This window comes from Nesoenas mayeri, assembly GCF_963082525.1.
Source record: "Nesoenas mayeri genome assembly, chromosome: 1".
Taxonomy (NCBI): Eukaryota; Metazoa; Chordata; class Aves; order Columbiformes; family Columbidae; genus Nesoenas; species Nesoenas mayeri.
Window position 1 is genome coordinate 145,542,685 of NC_137541.1, and position 19,483 is coordinate 145,562,167.

The following is a 19,483-nucleotide window of genomic DNA, read 5'->3' on the forward strand; positions in this document are numbered from 1 at the left end:
AAGCTACATGAAAAGGGTAAGGAAGCTACATGAATCCTGTGACTCTTATTGCCTGCTCATGTCTGGCATGGATATAAACAGTCTTTGAAAGAGGCTGTTTTAGGTAGTCCCAAAGTGAAGCTGACACACCAGAGAAAATGTGCTTACTCTCTTCCCTGTGAGGCATTAACACAGATTTTATATTCTGGAGACAGTTCTGAGTAAATGACAAGGGCTTTTTGGCAAGCTGCCACTATTAAGTATTCATGGATCGTGGTCACCTTTTTGGAAATTAGGAATAATATCACTGAAATGTGATTCCCACCCAAAGACAGACAAGAAACTGGAAGATTTTTAACTTCCAGAAAAAGGGCAAGAGAAACAGTCATTTTCTTTTCCTCTCCTCACCCTGCATTTGTTATGGTGGAAATAATCACAGAAGATTCTGCATTATCATGTTTGCCTCAAAAAGATATGTGAAAATATAACATTTCAGGTTTTTGTAACTTTATCAAAATTATTCTTCATGAATATTCATTTTAGGAGTAAATTTATATATTTTTAGTTGGCATTGTTCTGGTATGTCTGTGGTTTTCTCTAAGTGATGTATGGTGAGTTCTCTCTTATGTGTTAATGCTGGTTAATGTTTTGCAGAACAGTTGCTTTGCTTTTTGTGTACCAAACAAAAATTTGTTGATCAAAGAAAGAACGAAACTCATAGACAGAATTGTTTCCAAAAGCAAATCTAATAATTGCTGTATTTTGCAGGTGTGTGATTTATAGGGTTGTGGTTAAGATGTAAGAAATTTTAAAAGTCCAGTACAGAAAGGTTTTTATTTAGGTCCACAGAGAAGATGGCTTTAGTACATCTTTGTACTACCTCTATTACATTAACCTCACCCTCCAAAACTCACAGCTTTCTACATAACGCAGTCCTCACTAGACTGAGTGAAGAGATAAATAAATCATGGTGTGTACACTGTATTCATTGGGAACATATCAGATACTACATCCAGAAATCTGGGACAAATTAGGGCAGATATTGAAACATCATCGTTTGTTCCAAATTACCTTGATTGTTGGGGGTAGGGTGGGCATCAAGGATGTGTTTCTGTAACAGAATGCACAGCCTGTTTAAGAAGTCAGAAGGACACTAGTCCTGTTAGCCAATATAACACGCTAGAGATGTTTTCTTGTGTTGATGTTAATTTGATAGGCTTGCCCCTTTCTTGTGTTTCCAGCAACGAAAAACAAACAAACAAACAAAAACCCCAAACAACTTGTTATTAGAGTAGTAACTGAGATGGGTGGTGAGAAGTTCAAGCAGTTTGCATTGCCAGTGATGTGAATGCAGTAAAACATGAATGCAGAATTGCTTATCGGGTAGCTGGGCCATGAGACTTGAACCAAAGCAACAGTATAAGTCCAGCTTATTTACTGGCCCCTGAAGAACAAAGTCCTCCAATTGTTACAGGGAGGTCTGTGTTCTAAGGTGGTTTTAAGGACTGACAGAAAATGGGGAAAATCTCTCTAAAATTAGTTGGGAGAATGTTATATTTCTAAAAAACGTTTAAAAATTTGAGATTTATTATGAGAACAGCAGAGCTAAGGTGGCAGAGTACCTCTTACTGCAGAAGTCCAGTTTGCAACCTGGATATTTGAAGTCAAGTCTAGAAAGGTATTACTTGGGTCCACCAGGAAGATGATGGCAGCTTTATTAAGACTTGGTTCAACCTCTCTTCTGCTAAGACAAGCCTTCTTCCCTCCTCTTGCCCCACTCACATCTTCATGCATAATTCAGCTTCTGCTGGAGCAAATGATGAAAGTAATAAATCTTCTGTAGGCTGCTGCCCGAGTCTCTGTGAAAGTTAACATCAGCTATGCAGATGGACGTTTGCCTCAGACTTCCACCACAGGAGAGCAGCCCAATGGCTTTGGAATTCCTGCACACAGAGACTGAACCCAGAATTGCATTCCTGAAATACCAGAATAAGTGTCTGTCCTGGTTTTGTTAAAAACAAGACCAGTTTCTCTTTTAGTGAATTTCCCTTTCAGCTAAGTTCTTCCAAGTAACTGCACTTTTCTGAAGTTGGATACATGTTTTTCCAGACATAGCAATGGTATGCAAGGTCACTAATAAGAATGCATGTCCCATAAGCGAGAGGGGTGCATTTGCAAGGAGGAGCGAACTGAACAGGTAGCTAAAACTAAGTGTTCCATCACATCCACGTCATACATCATATAAAGGCAGGAGATCACGAGGGTCTCACTCTCTTCAACTATGGCCGGCATCTGGGGAGGACCCTGCCTGCCATACCTGCAATCTGAGCCCTAGTGACAGATCCTGCATCCCTGAATCCGGTTCCGGTTTGCCGCAGAGTCCAACCCAGGACTTCCAGGTGCCTGCCCTGCAGCTGCTGGAGCAGTGCTGAGCTGTGCCAGGAAATTCAAGTTTGATTTTGTATATTTTGTATTATTTTCTCAATTTTATTAGTAGCATTAGTAAAACATTTTTAACTTGTTCCAACTTGCAATTCCTCTCTCTCTTTGCCTCTTTGTCCTGTTGCCTTTCCTTAGTGAGGAGAGGGGGCTGGGGGGAGGGAAAGGTGAAGAGGTTGACAGAGAGCATCTGCCACGGTTTATTGTCGCCCTGCAATCAAACAGTGTCAGTGTCACTAATGTAGATTTTGCTGAATTGTACCATGGGATAACTCTATATTCTGAGATTTTATGTGTATCTCTCAGGATCTTCTGCTGGCTTATAATGTAATACAATCCTCTTTATAAATTCATACTTCTTGCTTACGGCCAGAATATTTCTAATTATCTTGCTGAGTTTATCTTCAACAATAACCATTTTTCAAGAGAGGTATTTGCTGTTGCATGTCTATTTTATCCTTCAGTGCAACAGAAACAGACCCACAACAATTTTACCTGTCCACCTAGTGTTCTGTACACTTTACATTTTTAGCAAATTCTAGTTCTAATTAAAAGAACAGAATTGCCTTGGTTAGGCCTACAGTTTTCAACTTGGAAAAGAGTGTGACAGCACACAGTATGTTTTAGTGACACTCCGTGGCAAAAATGGAGGAACAACACGCTACAAAGTTCCAAGAGTGCCAAAACCGAAACAAATGGTCCTGTGTTTTGTTTGCTTTTTATTAACTTCAGAAGTGCCACAAGATGCATTTCACTTTTGCTGACCAGTGCTACAGTGCCCAGGTTCACTTTTGCTTTCTGCCAACTGCCTCAAAAGCTGATCTTCCAATATTTGGAACACTACCTCAACACATTTTTATGGACAAATTCTATATGGTTTTTACCCTATGCATTACAGAGTAGTTCAGCCCAGTGAAAAGCTATCACCAGTCTAGTTTAGCAACAAGCTATGCCCATTTCAAACCGCTTAAAGTAATTACCAACTTTTTTTTCTTTTTTTTTTTTTAGTGAGATAATACAACCTGCCAAGTGCAGGGGCATGGTGACATATTTGTTACTTTTTCCTCGCCCTACTACACCCACACATTTCTTTTAAGAGTTGGGTAAGGAACTGTCCTGCTCTTAATGATCTAGTTCTTCAGTAGGAAACAACCCCAAGCTCAAATCTTTAATCTCTGGAGCCTTTTACCCTTTATCCACCTTCTTTTCTCCTTCACCTTCTACGGAATATAGCTGTTCTAGTACCGTTTCTTCAATCAGAAGGTAAAGGCAATTCAGGCCTCATCATAAACAGTTTTCTTTATTGGTAAAGCAAGCATATGAGCACCTCATACCCTAAGCCAAATCACTCCTCAACTAATTTCACTGTTTCATCCAAATAAGAATATTGACTTGGTATTTCTTCCTAAGCTACGTAGAACTGGAAGGAAGAAAAATTACCTGTAACTGTCCCTCTTCAAGAGGAATAGTCTATGTGAACTATCACAACCCACTGTCCTACCCTTTCTCTCTGCAATTCTTTCACATCTTTGGACTCCAATACTGAGGAGGAATGAGAAATAAAGGCATGCAATGTATCACTTATGAATGCATGCACACCAGCAAGAGGTATATAGCACATATTTGCCCATATAGATACTACTGTGCATAAAAATTTCAACTAGTAGTGCTAAGTGTTAGCCCACAATGTAAATACAGACAACAGTTATTGAAGAAGAGTTACGGCTAAGGTCTGGATGACTTTAAGAATGGCTTAAATCAATGCAAATCTGAAGACAATCTGCTGTATGCAGTACATCTTTAATTATCTAGTCTGCCCATTTCCAGCTTCTTAATGAATTATGCTATCAACATTTAGTTTCCATATGTTCACAAATGCTGTGGAGAGTTTCTATGTATTTGACAACCCTCTGTGCATTTGTGTTAACTTGTTCAGTCTCCCTTTGAACTGATGAAAGCTTCCAGCACCCAGAATATCTTGTATAGAGGAACTGCACAGCTGGGTCCTGCACAAAGAATCATCCATTTTATCCATTGTGCATCTGCCTCTTTGCGATGCTCTGCAGTTACAGTGTTGGGAGGTCACAAAGGTTTTTCTTTAATATCACTTACTATTTTAAAATCTCTTACCACAAGAGGTGTGTTTTTTGTTTTTACCAGGCTGAAGAGCTTTAAATCAGCAGCACGTAGCAGAGCAGCTGACCATTCTCAGCCCTTCTCACGTCCCCCAGCCGTACCCCGGCCCGGCTGCGCTGGGAGAAGCGGTACCCGCAGGCGCCGCTCGCCGCGGTGCCACCAGCTGCCCTCAGTTCCCCCCGAGCAGCTGGCGGCCCCTACACCAACAGCGGGGCGCCGGAGTCCCTCGCTCCTCTCTCCCCCTCCGCCTCCACCCGGGCGGCAGAATCACGGACCGCCGGGCCGGATGCCCGCCCCCGGCACCTCTAACCCCGGGAAGCGGAAGACGTGCCGCAGCGCGCTGAGGGGCCGCCGACGGGTCTGCCCGCGCCGTGAGTAGCGCCCGGCCACCCCGCGCAGGGCCGGCCGTTGAGGGGAGCGGAGCGGGGGCAGGGGGTGCGTTGCCTCCGTGCAGCCCCGCAGGGGGACCCGCTGCCGCCCAGGGGTGGCCTTGGTTCTCGGGAGGAGCCGCCGTGGGTAGCGGGACACCCGCGCCAAGAGCAAAGCGGCGCCCGGGACGGCAGCGGGTGGTAGCGGCTCCGGTAACTCCGCGGGGCTCGCCTCGGCTTTCAGTTGGGCGCTGCTGGCTCCAGCGCAAGAAGCCGTATATATACTACTAATACCTCTTTAATGTTTATAAATATATAAAGGGTGAGTGTCACGAGGGTGGAGCCAGGCTCTTCTCGGTGACAACCAATGATAGGACATGGGGCAATGGATACAACCTGAAACACAGGAGGTTCCACTTAAATTTGAGAAGAAACTTCACAGTGAGGGTAACAGAGCGCTGGAACAGGCTGCCCGGGGAGGTTGTGGAGTCTCCTGTTCTGGAGACATTCAAAACCAACCTGGACACATTCCTGTGTATCCTCATCTAGATGTTCCTGCTCCGGCAGGGGGATTGGACTAGATGATCTTTTGAGGTCCCTTCCAATCCCTAACATTCTGTAATTCTATGAAGCCTTGGCATGGCTGGCTCGGCACTGACCCCACAAGCTCGTGAACTTGTTACACCTGTTTTTTCTGATCAGGTCAATGAAAGAAAAAAACAAAACCAAACAGAAAACCCAATAAACCCCAACCAACCAACCAAACAAAAAAACCAAACCTGGACTGCTAAAGCTAACTTTAGTAAAATACACAAAGTAAAATTGTATTAGCAAGACTGTGTTGAGTGAGGGGAAAATACACTGTTTGATTCCATTTCTTCCTTTGTTCTTTCAGGCACCAGGCTGCTCTGACAACCCCAGCTTTTACGTTAAACACACGTCGGGGTTGGAACAGCATCACAAGCTTGAAGAGGAGAAATATGCCTTGTAACTCACATCAGCTGGGGAGTGTTGCTGCTTTGGGAACAGTGGGACTGCATCATGACAGCCACTAGCATTTCATTTCTGTCACAACAGCAGGTTGTGCACTTGCCACATTCAGCTTTACCAGACCAAGTATTCCTTCCATTTGCTGTCCATTTATTAAAAATATGGTACTCCGGTCATCACTAAAGAGCTGCCTTCAGTTATCCTGCCTCCTCAAGACTCCAAAAGCTGGTTTCAGAAGCACAACGAGTGGAGGCCTCATTATCCAGTCTACATCTAATGATATTTACCAAAATCTAGCTGTGGAAGACTGGATCCATGACCACATGAATTTAGAGAACCGACAGGTCCTTTTCCTTTGGAGAAATTCCCCTGCTGTGGTAATAGGGAGACATCAGAATCCCTGGCAAGAATGCAACCTCAGGCTAATGAGGCAAAAAAATATAAAACTGGCCAGAAGGAGAAGTGGAGGAGGAACAGTTTACCATGACTTAGGCAATATCAATTTGACTTTCTTTACAGCGAGAAAAAAATACGAACGAATGGAAAACCTGAAACTAATTGTGAAGGCACTGAAAGCCTTGAGCCCCCAGTTAGACGTACATGTCACTGACAGATATGACATCTTGCTAGATGGGCAATACAAAATCTCGGGTACTGCTGCAAAGCTGGGAAGGACGACTGCTTATCACCACTGTACCTTACTCTGTAATGCAGATAAGTTTGTTTTATCTTCTGTGCTAAAAAGTCCTTATAAAGGGATAAAAAGCAATGCCACTCCTAGTGTGCCTGCCTCAGTGAAAAATCTCTTTGAAGAGGATTCTAGTTTAACTTCTGAGATGCTCCTGGATGCCATTGCTGAAGAATATGCCACACAACACCAAATAGATCATCATATCACCTTAGTAAATCCAGCCGATGAGACTGTGCTTCCTGGAATTAGTAATAAAACTAAAGAACTGCAAGCCTGGGAATGGGTGTATGGAAAGACACCCAAGTTCAATGTTAGCACTTGTTTGAATGTGGTCTATAAAGATTCTGTTATTGATGTTAAAGTAGATCTAGATGTAAAGCACGGAAGGATTGAAGTCTGTAACATTGATCTGCCAGAGCAGTGGCTGCCACCAGCACTGTGCAGTGAACTGGTGAACAGCTTTACTGGCAGTAAGTTTTGCCCAAATGAAGTCACTACACTAGCAACAACATTACTAAGAGTGTGTCCACAAGATGATGAGATGCACAGCAGGTGGAATCTGCTGTGTGAGAATATGACAAGGTTAATGTGACTTGCATTTTGAAAGTATAAGTTAAACTTCTGCTGCTTTTTAATTTATTGAAAACAAAATTAAAACATGAATTTCTACAAGCTGAATTTTTCTCTTATTAGTTATTAGAGCTGTTTAGTCTTGTTGTTTTGCTTAACATTACGTACTAGCAATTAATTTTCACGCTGCCTGTACCTGAGGTTCCCAAACTGCAGGATATAAGCCCCTTAAATAGCCTGCAGCCCTATATGGCTCCATGATGACAGACATCACTGCTGCTTAAATCAGGGAAACTGGTGGAGGCATCCAGAACTGGTGCTGTGGCAGAGGAGGTACAAAAGGCTGACACAGATGGGCTGGGGTAGAGGGACAGCTGCTGCTCTGCTGCTGTGCTGGATGCCCCAGCCTGCATCCCGCTCCTTGCGAACGGTGGCTCAAAGTCCACGTCTCAGCCCCTAAGCTGTGTGGAGAGGGATGTGACCCTGGTTTCTGGTAGAAAGTCCTTTCTTGGGTGCTGCTGGTGACCCTCTACCTCCCTACAAGCACGGTAGTAAGCTAAGCTCACCACTGTGTAGTGCATCAGTGTAGCAGCTGCCCCTAGGTTTCCAGTAGCATACTCTCAGATGTCTGCTTAAAAAAAAAAAAAAATTAAATTAAAAGGTAAAATAAAAAATAAATTGAAAGGTACAGCAAAGAAACTGTCCAGACTGAGTGCCTCTCAAGGGGAGGGACCCTGAGACAAAAGAGGCTTGGGCTTTTAAACCCTCACAATCTATGCACCTGGTCTTCATGTGTACTTCACACAGTGTCCGCATGCCTTTTGCTCCAATGGTAATTCTGAGTCTGCGGCTTTGTTTCTTTTTGGATTCTCTTTCTCTGTCCTTCAGGCAACTTTTTAACTGTTCTCATCTGAATTTTTTGCAGCCTCTGCTGACAGTTTCCTCTCTATCTTGTGGTACTAGTCTTCAAGGCCCCCATAACCAAGCAACAAAGTTAAGATAAGTTCACAAGATGTGACCTGGAATTCCAGCGAGCCTGGCCGCTCATGCTAAGTTTGGCTATTCATGCTAAAATAGGTTATTCAAACAAAATAATACAGCTAAAATACAATTAAAATGATAGTTTGATTAAATGCATTCTGCAGCAAGTTCCAGCCTGATTTAGGGCTTTTGTCTATGCATATCCAAAAGCAAGGGAGGGTTAGGAAGTTCAGTGTGGGGGTTTATGTGATGAGGGCAAGAAAGGCTAAGTGGGACAGAAGCTGCATGTGCCTTCTTTGTAACTGCACTGCCTGGCACAAAGCTGGGAGTCCCTGCTACCATAGTTACTGCTATCTAACCTAAAAGTGGGAATACTACATTAGAAAATAACTTGCAAATACAGATTGAGGAGCAAAGGGTTCCTTATGTTACTACCTAGGAAAAAAATTGCTACTGAAAGGCAATAGTGAACTGAAAATGACAGTTTTCATGTGAAATAAAAATAATAGCTCAGTATAAAGTAACATCATGAAAGAAAGGCTCAAGATGTATTATGCTGTTGTTGCGAAATAAGCAGAATGCAATTTTGATCAGGTTGAAACAGATGCAGTTTATTGCTATAGCTGTAGGAGAGAACCCAGAGCAGCAGTGACAGACTTGGCTGATGTGAACGCTGCCCAAATGAGGTAGTTACAGAGTTTATATACCTTTAGGTTATACACTCTTTCTCCACCAAACTGCCCTTGAATAGTAGTGTTAGTTAAATACAAAGTGGGAGGTTCATCTAGCAAAAAAGGCATAAATTCACCCTGTCCGAGGTGTGAGCACATCAAGGTAAATTCCATTCATGGCACAATAAATAGTAGAACCCACTTTACATAGGCGTCTTTTCCTAGGTGGTTAAATGGGGTGGTAGGACTTAAAGCATGGTATCCAGAAATGAGGCGGATGGTTTCAAAGGGCTTGTTACCAGATAACATAAGGGTTGTCCTGAAATACCAACAGTGTTTACTACTTCTGAAGATGAGGGAACTGCAGGAAAATCAGAGGCACATAAAGTAGATTGAGAAACACCAGTATCAATTAGGCAGGTATATAATTAGGCAAGATAAATAAAGACCAGTCTGGCCCAAAGAAGGTAATTAGCAATGATGTTTATGTCCTTTGGGTTGTCATAATCACATTTCTGAGGCTGTGGCATGAAGGAAGAGTTGGGTGGAAAGTTAGGGTGACTGAGTCCTGCTGGACTTAAAAGACTTACAATTGGGTTGCTAAGGTCATTCTGATTTCCAGTGTCCTTGTTGTCCACACAGACAGCCCTCAGCTGAAGCTCCAGCAGGGATTTCAAAAGGTCCCTCACCTTTCTGAGCTGCACTAAGGGGGTTTTGGCAGGGATCAGTCTGCGATCCTCCCAGGTGAAGCAGGGCGTATGAATTCAAGTCACAGCACCAAATTCTGTCATAGCATAACTGGAATGCAAGTTTGATCAGGTCCAAACAGCAGTGGTTTATTGCTATGAGAGAGAACACAGAGCAGCAGAGGGACAACCTCTGCTGATACGACCTCCGCCCAAGTGAGGCTGTTACTGAGTTGATATACTGCTGGGTTATACAACTCATTCTTCATGAAACCATCAAATAAGCACCATGATGTGGTAACTAACAGTGGTCACTGAAATTCTTCAAATAAGGAGGCTCTAAGCAGATTAGGAAGCCCTAAGCAGTCTCTCCTTTTATGAATACTTGCCTCCTTTGCTAATTAAATTGTGCTGACCAGAGGAGACCCTTACCTGCAAATATTTAACAAGTGAGGCCTGCAAATGGCTGTGAGGTGTTACTATGTCCCTTCCACACTGTAACCTTTACAAGATGGCTGGTCGATCAGCATTCAGGAGGAATTTGCATTGCTGAAGTGACCTGCCTTTTAGCTAGGGAGAGCAGTCAGTGGGGGTGAATCCAGCCCTTGTCTGGGACTGGCAGCCATATTGCAGGGCTGAATGACAGACTCTGGTAGGGAAGGTGGCTTAAGGTCATCTCCACTGATTGTGCCAGGAAGGACAGTCCCGGCTGCACAACCCAGGTGATGACCTGACATACTAAGTGTGAGTGGCAGCACAGAATATGGCCTGGAGTCAGTAAATTGCAGAACTGCACTCTCAGATTTCTCTGATAATTTTTTCCCTGCTCATCAACACCTATTCCTCTTCACACCTGGTGTTCCTACTGGCAGCGAAAGGAACTATTCAGAAATAAAGGGCTTATAGGTAAAAATTGCAGTGCAGCACCAACTGGGATGTCACTAAAGGCTTAGCTGGACATATGTACAGATACCACATATTCATGAGATCTGCAAAAGAAAGCCATGGTCTTAGCTACTGATTTATAGTCTCACTATAAAACAGAAAACATTCTGGCAATGAAAAGGCTGGAGAGGGAAGACCATGCTTGCCTTGTGTGGTATTTGTAGAGGACCACATCATAGGAGCTTATTACCAGAACAGACAGGCATATTGTATTACAAGATGGAGAAAACAAAGATTTTTATTTCCAATTGAGTATAAGGATTTATAGTTGATCTACAATATTTAAGGTGGCTTTTTATTTTGCCCCTCTGTGTTTGAAATGGCTGGACTAGGTTAAAACATACAAAGCTTGACATCTGGGAAGCTTACTCTATTTACAGTGAACCTTCTCCCAAACATGGCTGATCTATAAGGCATGACCCAGCTTCCTTGAATTACCCTATGTAGTGCAGACAAGAATTGAAACAGAGGACTAAAACTACAAATAATAAAAAATAACCTTTATTCTCATTAAAAATAGGCATATATTATATACAACTGAAGAAATCTGATGACAGTCACCAAAAATCTAGTATCACAGCAGCAAGCCAGGGAGCTTCTATGGAATGTTTGAGGGGACTGACTGGTTGCGTACAGCTTCTGTGGCACACATATTATTCTTTTTGCTGATGTAACACTGAAAAGCTGACACATTATTATGCAAAAGGATAAAGAAGGCGAAACACTGGCAAACTGTGACCCAAAGAACAAGGCAAAGACCAGCTCTGTTTCTTCTTGATAGCTATGGAGTAGATTTGTTGCATTAGAAGCAAGAATAAAAGGAAAGCAGCATTAGATGATAGAAGGTGAAAGAACAATAAAGCAAATAATAAAAAAATGATCATGAAATAGACCAGCCATCCAGAAAAAGAAACACAGGACAGAGAAAAAGTTCTAGCACTGAACAATGCGACTAGAATACGGAGGCTTATTGTATTACAAAATACAGAAAACGTAAGGCACGTATCAGTCCTGAGGCTGAAAAGACTTTGATGTGACCTGTAAAAGAGGCTACTACCTGTTCTTCATGTCAGAATACAGGACTTTGCTAGATTCGTGCTTACAATGATCGAGAACTCATGTGTTACAAGAAAAAGCAGCAGCAGCTCAGGTGCTACCTTCTGCTTTACAGAGGATTAAGTAAAGACAAGAAGAGACTTTGTCTTTCTTCCAATTAGCAAATTCCTTAGAATCATTATTAATAAGAAAGTTTCAGGGTATCCAACTTGTGGCAGAATTTAAAAATAAATTCTTATTATTTAGGGGACTATCTTAGTAGCAGGGAAACAGGTTACTGCAGTTCAGATTGGCATGACTAGCTGGAAAGACAATAAACTTGCAAGTCAGGGAAAAGTTTGTCAGAAGATAATGCAACCTTTCCACACCTAATGCTAAGGATGGAAACCAGGCATATGACCATGTATCACAGAATAAAAGAACATACACAAGTGACAGAGAAAAAAATACAGCTGTTTGCATCCTTTCCAACCCAACGTCCATCATGCAGAGACAAATAAGATGACCCTAAAATGTCTCTATGCAAGGAGTTTGGAAAATTGTATGTTATATTTGAGGTTACTAGTAAAGTCTGCAAAATCAGGTATTACGCGTTTGACCAAAACACGCCATAACAGTAGTCATGACTAGAATACAGGAATTAAAGAAAATAAATAAGGCTGCTTATAAAAGAGGACATGTGGCAGCCCACCTTCAAATACCTTTGTGAGGCAGTCAAATAAAGATTAAAAAGCCCAAAATTTGCCTCAAGACAAAAACTAACAGTAAAAATAGCAATGACAAAAAACGAGCCTTTGAGAGACAGTACTGAGGGTCTGTTATGAAACCAAGATAAAATTTAGACATGAATTGTATTAATTAAGATTATGGGAGAACTACAGTGGAGGAACTGTATAGTTGTGCTTTCTCACACTGAAAAAATCTCAAATGTTCTTAAACCTATAGATTATAAAAGCTGCGCTAGACTAAGCACTTAGAAGAGTTGCTTCTAAGGGTGGACAGCTGGATTCAAGCAGCATGTTCCAGCCTTACATTTTTATGCTTATAAAAACACTCATTAAAAGCAGTCATATCTGATCACGTTTTCTTTGTATTTTTGGTATGAAAGACATCCACTGTTGTTTCATGACAAGGTCGCAAGTCAAAGTCACAGTATCCAATGCTGAAATGACCCTGCAGAAATTAACAGAATTGACATGGTGAAAATACTATCAGCTCTTCTACAGAATAAGTTAAGAGGTCAAAGCATTCTTACCAGTGGTTTCTTAAAATAATCAAGACCCCTTCCAATCTTAATCATCCATCCATTGTTGAATCTGTTGTAAAAATTCACAAATTTGAATACTATGAGTATGCTGAATAAAAAAAGTTATATCCACATGATGCAGAAGCTCCTTGTTTCAATCACAATTGTTTCCTAGTGTAGCTGATACCTGTATGGACATTGTTCTGTATAAAGAGACATCTATTATGTTCACAGTTAGAACACATGAAACTATGGAGAGCTGCTTTTATCCAGAGAGGGCCACTGCCTTTCACTTTTGTTAACCACAGCTGTAATTAGAAGTTGTTCCAAAAGTAGTGTGACTTCTAGTTTTCAACTTGACTAGTTGTTTGACTTAAGTAGTTTGACTTCAAATAACTGGCATTCACTGATTTTTTATATCACCCACCTAATTTCTCGATCATGTATTGAAGAAGAAAATGTGATATCCAGTGTTATTCCATAATTTCTCAATGATTGTTGTATTTCTTCCAAGCCACTTATCTGCTGACTCTTCCCACTACCCTGTTAAAAGTAAAAATAATGTGGTGTTTTTCTTTTTTTAATCATGTATTATTCTACTTCTGGCCACCTCTTCCTAAACTCACCAACAAAACCTTTTTAGTAAAAACTTAAACCAAAAGGAAGTAACTTGGATGAAAGCAGATTTGCAGTTTCAGAGACAGGATAAAAAGCAGACATTACACATACACTTGCTAAGGAATGCTGAGGAGGTGCTCACTCTCACCTCTCTGAAACTAGATACCTAATACTATTTGAGCCAAAATAAATGCAGTGATAGTTTGAGAGGTTTTAATTCATCAAAGCCTCTAAAATGACAACTATATACAGTTCCTGGAAGAGAAAAAAACATGTCTCAATAGATGCTTTCGCTCTGATGACATTTTCCATAACAAAACTTTCACAAAAATATCTTTTCCATTTAAGATTCTGTTTACCAAGAATTTGTTAGAGTTATGAGAAAACTCTTAACTTATAAATTGCTTATGTTTGACTCCCACTTCTTATTTTTCTTTTAATCTGTGTCTTCTGATGAAGGCTCAGTCTAACACATACTGGTAAGTAACAACAAATCTATATTTAAAGACATTGTATATACATATTTGCATGTGGTAACACCTGATTATGGGGAAATAGAAACCAAAGTCTAGACACTTACTTTATCATAGGAAGTGACGAGGTGGATTGTTTTCACCTTGCACGGCCCCTTAACTAGCATCTCACAGAATCGTAGAAAGTTATACAACTGCAAAAGTGTTATTTAATTTAGTAACTTTGAATTTTTTTAGTAGTTACATCTGTATTAGTTACACCGAATATCTACTTGCCTGATGAGCACTCCTAATGTACGGGTCCTCCACCCAAACTTCAGAAAGAATCTCAGTGAGGTACTCTTGGAAAATCTTTTCATAGCTGAAACCTGTTGCATTGTCCTCTATCCTGATTTGTTTATGGTATTTGCCATCTGGAAAGAAGTCTCTCAGTAAACATCATGACATAACTCCTGCCTTAACCACAACGTTCACACAACAACACGTATTTAAATGCAAACAGGTACACCCCAGCTCCATACCTTGTTTCTCTTTTTCAATGTGTTTCTTAATGTCTTCAGCTCTGGTCATGTACTCGGATATTCTCCTTCGGTAGCGGTGCTTTTTGGCCTCATCCTTCGTGGCTGTGGATCAAAGGCGCCCAGGCCAGCTCTCCTCAAGGCAGGGGGCACACACCGCCAGCGTCCCCGCCAGCCGACAGGGGACCGAGGCCGTTAAATGCGGCTCGTGTCTCCTCAACGGCTGCAACGAACTGCTGCCCAACCGCCCCTCACCCGCCCGCCCGCCGCTGCCGCCCCGCCCGGTACCTTTCACCACCTGCAGCAGGAGGTCGATGCCCTCCTGGTAACACACCAGCGACTCTTGGAAGCGAGACGCCAGGTCCAGCTCCACCGCCCGCTTCACCGTCTCCGCCCCGGCCCGCTCCAGCGCGGCGGTGCCATCGCCCCCCGCCCGCGACATGGGCGCCGCGGCGCGGACGGGGACCGGGCCCACGACCGGGACCGGCACCAGGCGGCCACGCCCCCGGCAGTGCCGGGGGGGCACAGTGCGCATGCGCTCCGCTCCCCCCGCCTCCCGGGGAATAGGCACGGACGCGGAGGAAGAAGGACGGGGTTGTGTCTCACCGTTGTCCTTCCGCCAGCGCGGGACTGAAGCGCCGCGGCGTCGGTTCCCGGCCGGGACGTTGCGCACCGAGATGGCGGCTGCTGCGGGCCGGGGCGGCCTGGGGCACATAGCCGCTTGGAAGGTGCTGGCCCGGGCTGGGGGTTTCTTTGGGAGCAACCTATCGCTGGCGCCGCCCCTCTGGCCGTGCGCGACCACTCAGCGGCGGGGGACGGCCGTGTGGAGGGGGACACGGGTGGCGCCAGGAGCCGGGCGTCGCGATGCTGGGAGCTTCACCCCCCATGCCGGGGCGTTCCCGCCGCGGGGCCCGGTCGGTGTCTCCCCTGAGGGGAGAGCGCGGCCGGTGGGGAGGCCGAGGAGCTTGTGGGCGCCCGGTGTCAGCACAGGCTGTTCTTCAGCTGCCCAGAGATGTGATTAACGCGAGATATGTGCCCTGCCGGCCTGAGTTTGGCTACATAATGTATTTGCACATATGAAGAGCCATGAGGGAAATGCAGACGAGTTGAGTCCTGCTCTCTTTGCAGGTGCTGGAGAAGAGGATGGAGGGGATGGCGCCCATAGCGTGGGTTCGTTGTCTCTTTACCAGGTCAAGGATTCCAGACTCGGTACGTGCTTCAGTAGCCAAGAAACTGAAAAATAAGGGTTAGACTGCTTAATTCTGTGCTTTCTGTGGCGTGACAGACTTCTAGAGGCTCTGAGATGCACAGGTGTGCAGTGTACTGAGTGGTGGGCAGAGCCCAAAGGATTGTGGTGAATGGGGCTATGTCTGGCTGGTGACTGGTCACCAGTGGTGTTCCTCAGGGCTCAGTTCTAGGGGGACAGCTCCGTTTGGTGTTTTTATCAATTATCTGGATGCAGGAGTTGAATGCACCATTAGCGAGTTTGCTGATGATACCAAACTGGGAGATGCTGTCAAGTCTCTTGAGGGACCAGAGGCATTGCAGAGGGATCTACATAGGCTAGAGCATTGGGCTATGATTAATGGCATGAGATTTAACAAGAACAAGTGCCAGATTCTGCTGCTAGGATGAAGTAAGACTGGGCACCAAGTATAAATTGGGAGAGGAGTGGCTGGAGAGCAGCCCTGCAGAAAGGAATCTGGGGGTGCTGGTTGACAGCAGCTGAGTGGGAGTCAGCAGTGTGCTCTGGCAGCCAGGAGAGCAAACCACATCCTGGGGTGCATGAAACAGCATAACCAGCAGGTCAAAAGAGGTGATTGGCCTGCTGTATTCATTGGTGGTATAGCCTTACCTCAGTTACACTGCCAAATGCAGGAGTTAATATATTCATCAGCAAACCCATATAAAAATATTTTTGACTTTATGTTACAAAAGCTAAATTTGAGGTCACTTATTAGTGCTCTGACCTTCTGAAAAGAAGGACAGCTAAACATGTAAGAATTTTTACCAAGGTTGAAGTATGTTTTAGAGAGTTATTTTGTTATCTGTAATAATAATTCAGATATTTAGGGGAAAAACATTGTTTTTGTGAACTTCTTATTCTAGGTATTTCAGCCACGGCCTGGAGATCATGAAAAGTATGGAGGTGACCCTGAGCAGCCCCACAAAATCCATGTTATTACTAGAATTAAAAGTGTAATTGGTCGCCCGTATTGGGAAAAGAAGATAATACATGATCTTGGACTGGATAAAGTATGAGTGCTGTTCTTTATATTTATTGTGTACATCAGAAATGTAGAAATATAGGGTAGAATTAAGGTGATGAGGTTTTTTTTAAGGACCTCGATTTTGCAGTCACCAAACTCAGATTGTTTTACAGCTGCTATAAATTTAGTTGAGAAAATGATGATGTGTTTAAGAACTGAGAGGAATGTTAATTACAAGTGCCCTTTTAGTGGGAATTCAGAATATCATTATGTGGTGTTGCTCTGGATGCCTGAGGAGAACTTTACCTTGAGAATTCTGCTAAAATAATAAAAATAGATTTGTAAATACTTTGAATTAATTTTTTTTTCTGTGGGTCACATTATTCAGATGTTGCAAATACATAGATAAGACTAGTTTGTTAGTGAAAACGCTTCCAAATCCAAGACTTTAAGAATTTGTGTCAAAGGTGTTTTTATCAAAATTCTTTAGGCCAACAACACACTGTGTAAAGATTCATCTAGTCAGTGTTATATTGCAGAGAAAAAAATGTGTGGTTGTTCAATTTAAGATCTGAAGCAAGCAGTCTTTCCCCTAAACTGTATAGTATTTTTAACAGTTGGAAGAAACTTGAATATATTTATAACGTAATGGGAATGAAGCCGAATTTGTTATTTTACCAGAATATAGTTTGATGAAGTTTTGATTTCATATTTTCATATGTGTTCTTGACGCATGAGATTTCTCTAAATCTTACATTTGCAAATGTGGTTTATATTTTTACTGACAGCGTGAAAAGTTTAGTAAATGGAGATTTGGGGGTTGGCAATGCATTTATAAAACCTGTTCTATACTTTCTACAGGCACATCAGCCAAGACTGCACAAAAATATCCCTTCTGTGAATTCCAAACTGAAGGTTGTTAAACATCTGATAAGGTTTGTTAACTATTTGTTTAATTTGGAACACAGTGTAACTCTCTTCTAGTCATAGGACTTCACTAAGCAAACTCTTTTGTCTGTAGAATACAGCCACTGAAACTACCTTACGGGTTGCCAACAGAAGAGGAAATGTCGGACACCTTTCTTACGAGCAAGGGAGAGCTTGTCATTAAACGGCATCTGAAACCTGTGGAGCAGAAAGAAATTAAGCCATAAGATGTGCTTGTTGGATTTATATTTTATAAAATAAATAATTTAACTCTTGAGTTAAGAGTTTGTTTATTAAATGTAAGCTTAATTAGTACCCTGTCTGGTATGAGTGATGGAGGTGACACTGCTTAAAGAAGGATTACATGTGTGCAAATATAAAATTCAAGATTGGTAATGCTTGCCTGAAATATTAAATGAATGATAGGCTTTCTTTCCTTGTGTTTTAACTTTGTGGCTAGATTACTGCAGTTTATGGCTAGTTATGAGAGAACATAAAGTCAGATAAGCAGAGAAATAAGTAGAATAGATTTAGCTATTGCTGGTGAGGGCATTTCCAGCTAATAGTAAAGGTTTGCAATGACAGTGCATGACTACATCTTTATTGCGTGAAGGAGGGAACTGGAATTGAAAAGCCCTCTGTTTGCCAGTTACACAAGAGCTGACTGGCTGTCCACCGAGAGTGTCATTTGGTTGAGGCAGGCATTTGGGGGACTTACCTTGTTATCCAGCTCTCACGCTTCTTCCTAAGCAAACAGTCTGTCACCTGGCCTCCTCTGTTGCTTAAAAAGTACCTGAGCTCCCTGCTTGGGAGTAACAGAAGGAGTGATTCACATCTTGGTAGGTTGTATAATTTGTCTTTCAGGAGTTGTACTGTCTGACTTCATATGTATTTCTCAATCCGAAATGTACTAGCCTAATAGCTGCAGTCTGGGTGAAAGTTGATAACTTGTCCTTTTCTAAAATTGCAGACTTTAGAAATCTGGAGACCCTAAAGCATGCCTCTGATGCAAGTTAGTAATGATGGGCTGCAAGCTTATAAAATAATAGTTTTTACTGAAGGATCTCAAATAGTACTGTATGCATATTTTTATTTACAGTTTTAAGAATTGTGGCCAAAGTTAGCAAGCCGCTTCTGTATCTAATGATAAAGTAGTTTTCATTCCAGCGAGCATAAATTCCATAGTTTAACAGACTGTGAGCCTCTCCCACGCTACACACGCTGCAGAGTTAATCTTAATGACTGTATGTTGTGAGATCAGAGGGATACAGTTGCTGAAAATGAATGTTTATCCTTTCTGCATACTTGCAGAGAAGAGTAAACACTAGTAGGAGTTCAAAGGAACAGACATATTGGTAGATGAACATAAAAGCTGAAGACACTGTGTGCAGAAGAAAAAGAAGGAAAGGCCATGGCAATGGCATTGAAAAGTAAGGGCTTCTGGGGGCCTGCTGAAGGTGGAAATGTGAAATTGAGCTGAAAAAATATCAGTTTCTCAATAAGCTACAGGCTATGGTTGGACAGATGCAGAAAATAACTGCTGTCAGTCTGAAGTGTATAGATTAGCAAGGCAGAAGTGAAGCAGAGAAATGAATGTTGCTTTTCTTCCCTCCCTGCTTACTTCCAGCGTCTGCATAGCATCTTGTGCTGCAGTGTGTTACAACTGCAGCCTCTGTGGGGTGGTGACCATGTTCCCACAGGGAGGTACTCAGTAAAGCTGAAATTTCAGCCCTTTTGAAGGACCATTGAAGGTACGGAGCACGATTAAAAGAGGTGGCACAGGTACTAGGGCCCAGAAAATTAGGCAAATGGGTCTTGTTGCTGAGGGATAGCTAATACAAGTCTTGTAGCAAGCTTGGTGGCCCGGAGCACCCAAACCACAATTGCTCAGCCTTTCCAAGCACAATCAGGATTTGTGTCCACGGCACTGCAGCCTGGTGAATCTCCTACAGAGGGAGTGCTGCCAGTTCTGTCATACA

The 19,483-nt window shown here is 42.7% G+C and overlaps 3 protein-coding genes across 3 annotated transcripts; 2 read left to right on the forward strand and 1 right to left on the reverse strand.

Moving 5' to 3' along the window:
• Window positions 1-5,963: 5,963 nt before the first annotated feature.
• Window positions 5,964-7,195, forward strand: LIPT1 (lipoyltransferase 1; the record flags this gene model as incomplete). Its single annotated transcript, XM_080345233.1, is given in 2 exon segments — window positions 5,964-6,015; window positions 6,018-7,195. Coding segments are annotated over 2 exon segments (1,230 nt in total).
• Window positions 7,196-10,935: 3,740 nt separating this feature from the next.
• On the reverse strand, window positions 10,936-14,867 carry MITD1 (microtubule interacting and trafficking domain containing 1). The gene is made up of 7 exons (XM_080360811.1): window positions 14,656-14,867; window positions 14,371-14,472; window positions 14,126-14,262; window positions 13,957-14,043; window positions 13,186-13,301; window positions 12,768-12,828; window positions 10,936-12,685 (listed from the first exon to the last, which is right to left on the reverse strand). Exons 1-7 carry the CDS (start codon window positions 14,807-14,809, stop codon window positions 12,590-12,592), a joined length of 753 nt encoding a protein of 250 aa, XP_080216937.1. The 5' UTR covers window positions 14,810-14,867; the 3' UTR covers window positions 10,936-12,589.
• Window positions 14,868-14,931: 64 nt separating this feature from the next.
• MRPL30 (mitochondrial ribosomal protein L30) lies at window positions 14,932-17,781 on the forward strand. Its single transcript, XM_080363949.1, has 5 exons — window positions 14,932-15,095; window positions 15,496-15,576; window positions 16,477-16,623; window positions 17,439-17,512; window positions 17,599-17,781. The coding sequence occupies exons 1-5, from the start codon at window positions 15,045-15,047 to the stop codon at window positions 17,729-17,731; spliced, it is 486 nt and encodes a 161-aa protein (XP_080220075.1). The 5' UTR covers window positions 14,932-15,044; the 3' UTR covers window positions 17,732-17,781.
• Window positions 17,782-19,483: the final 1,702 nt, after the last annotated feature.

What these genes read in the sequence shown, in the direction of transcription:
- MITD1 (XM_080360811.1), bottom strand. Translation starts at nt 14,809, where the DNA reads ATGTCGCGGGCGGGGGGCGATGGCACCGCCGCGCTGGAGCGGGCCGGG. An exon ending in TCGTCACTTCCTATGATAAA is followed by an intron (nt 13,302 to 13,956) that starts GTAAGTGTCTAG and finishes TACTTTTAACAG; the next exon opens with GGTAGTGGGAAGAGTCAGCA. An exon ending in ATACATGATCGAGAAATTAG is followed by an intron (nt 12,829 to 13,185) that starts GTGGGTGATATA and finishes TTTTTACAACAG; the next exon opens with ATTCAACAATGGATGGATGA.
- MRPL30 (XM_080363949.1), top strand. Translation starts at nt 15,045, where the DNA reads ATGGCGGCTGCTGCGGGCCGGGGCGGCCTGGGGCACATAGCCGCTTGG. An exon ending in ATGATCTTGGACTGGATAAA is followed by an intron (nt 16,624 to 17,438) that starts GTATGAGTGCTG and finishes TACTTTCTACAG; the next exon opens with GCACATCAGCCAAGACTGCA. An exon ending in GTTGTTAAACATCTGATAAG is followed by an intron (nt 17,513 to 17,598) that starts GTTTGTTAACTA and finishes TTTTGTCTGTAG; the next exon opens with AATACAGCCACTGAAACTAC.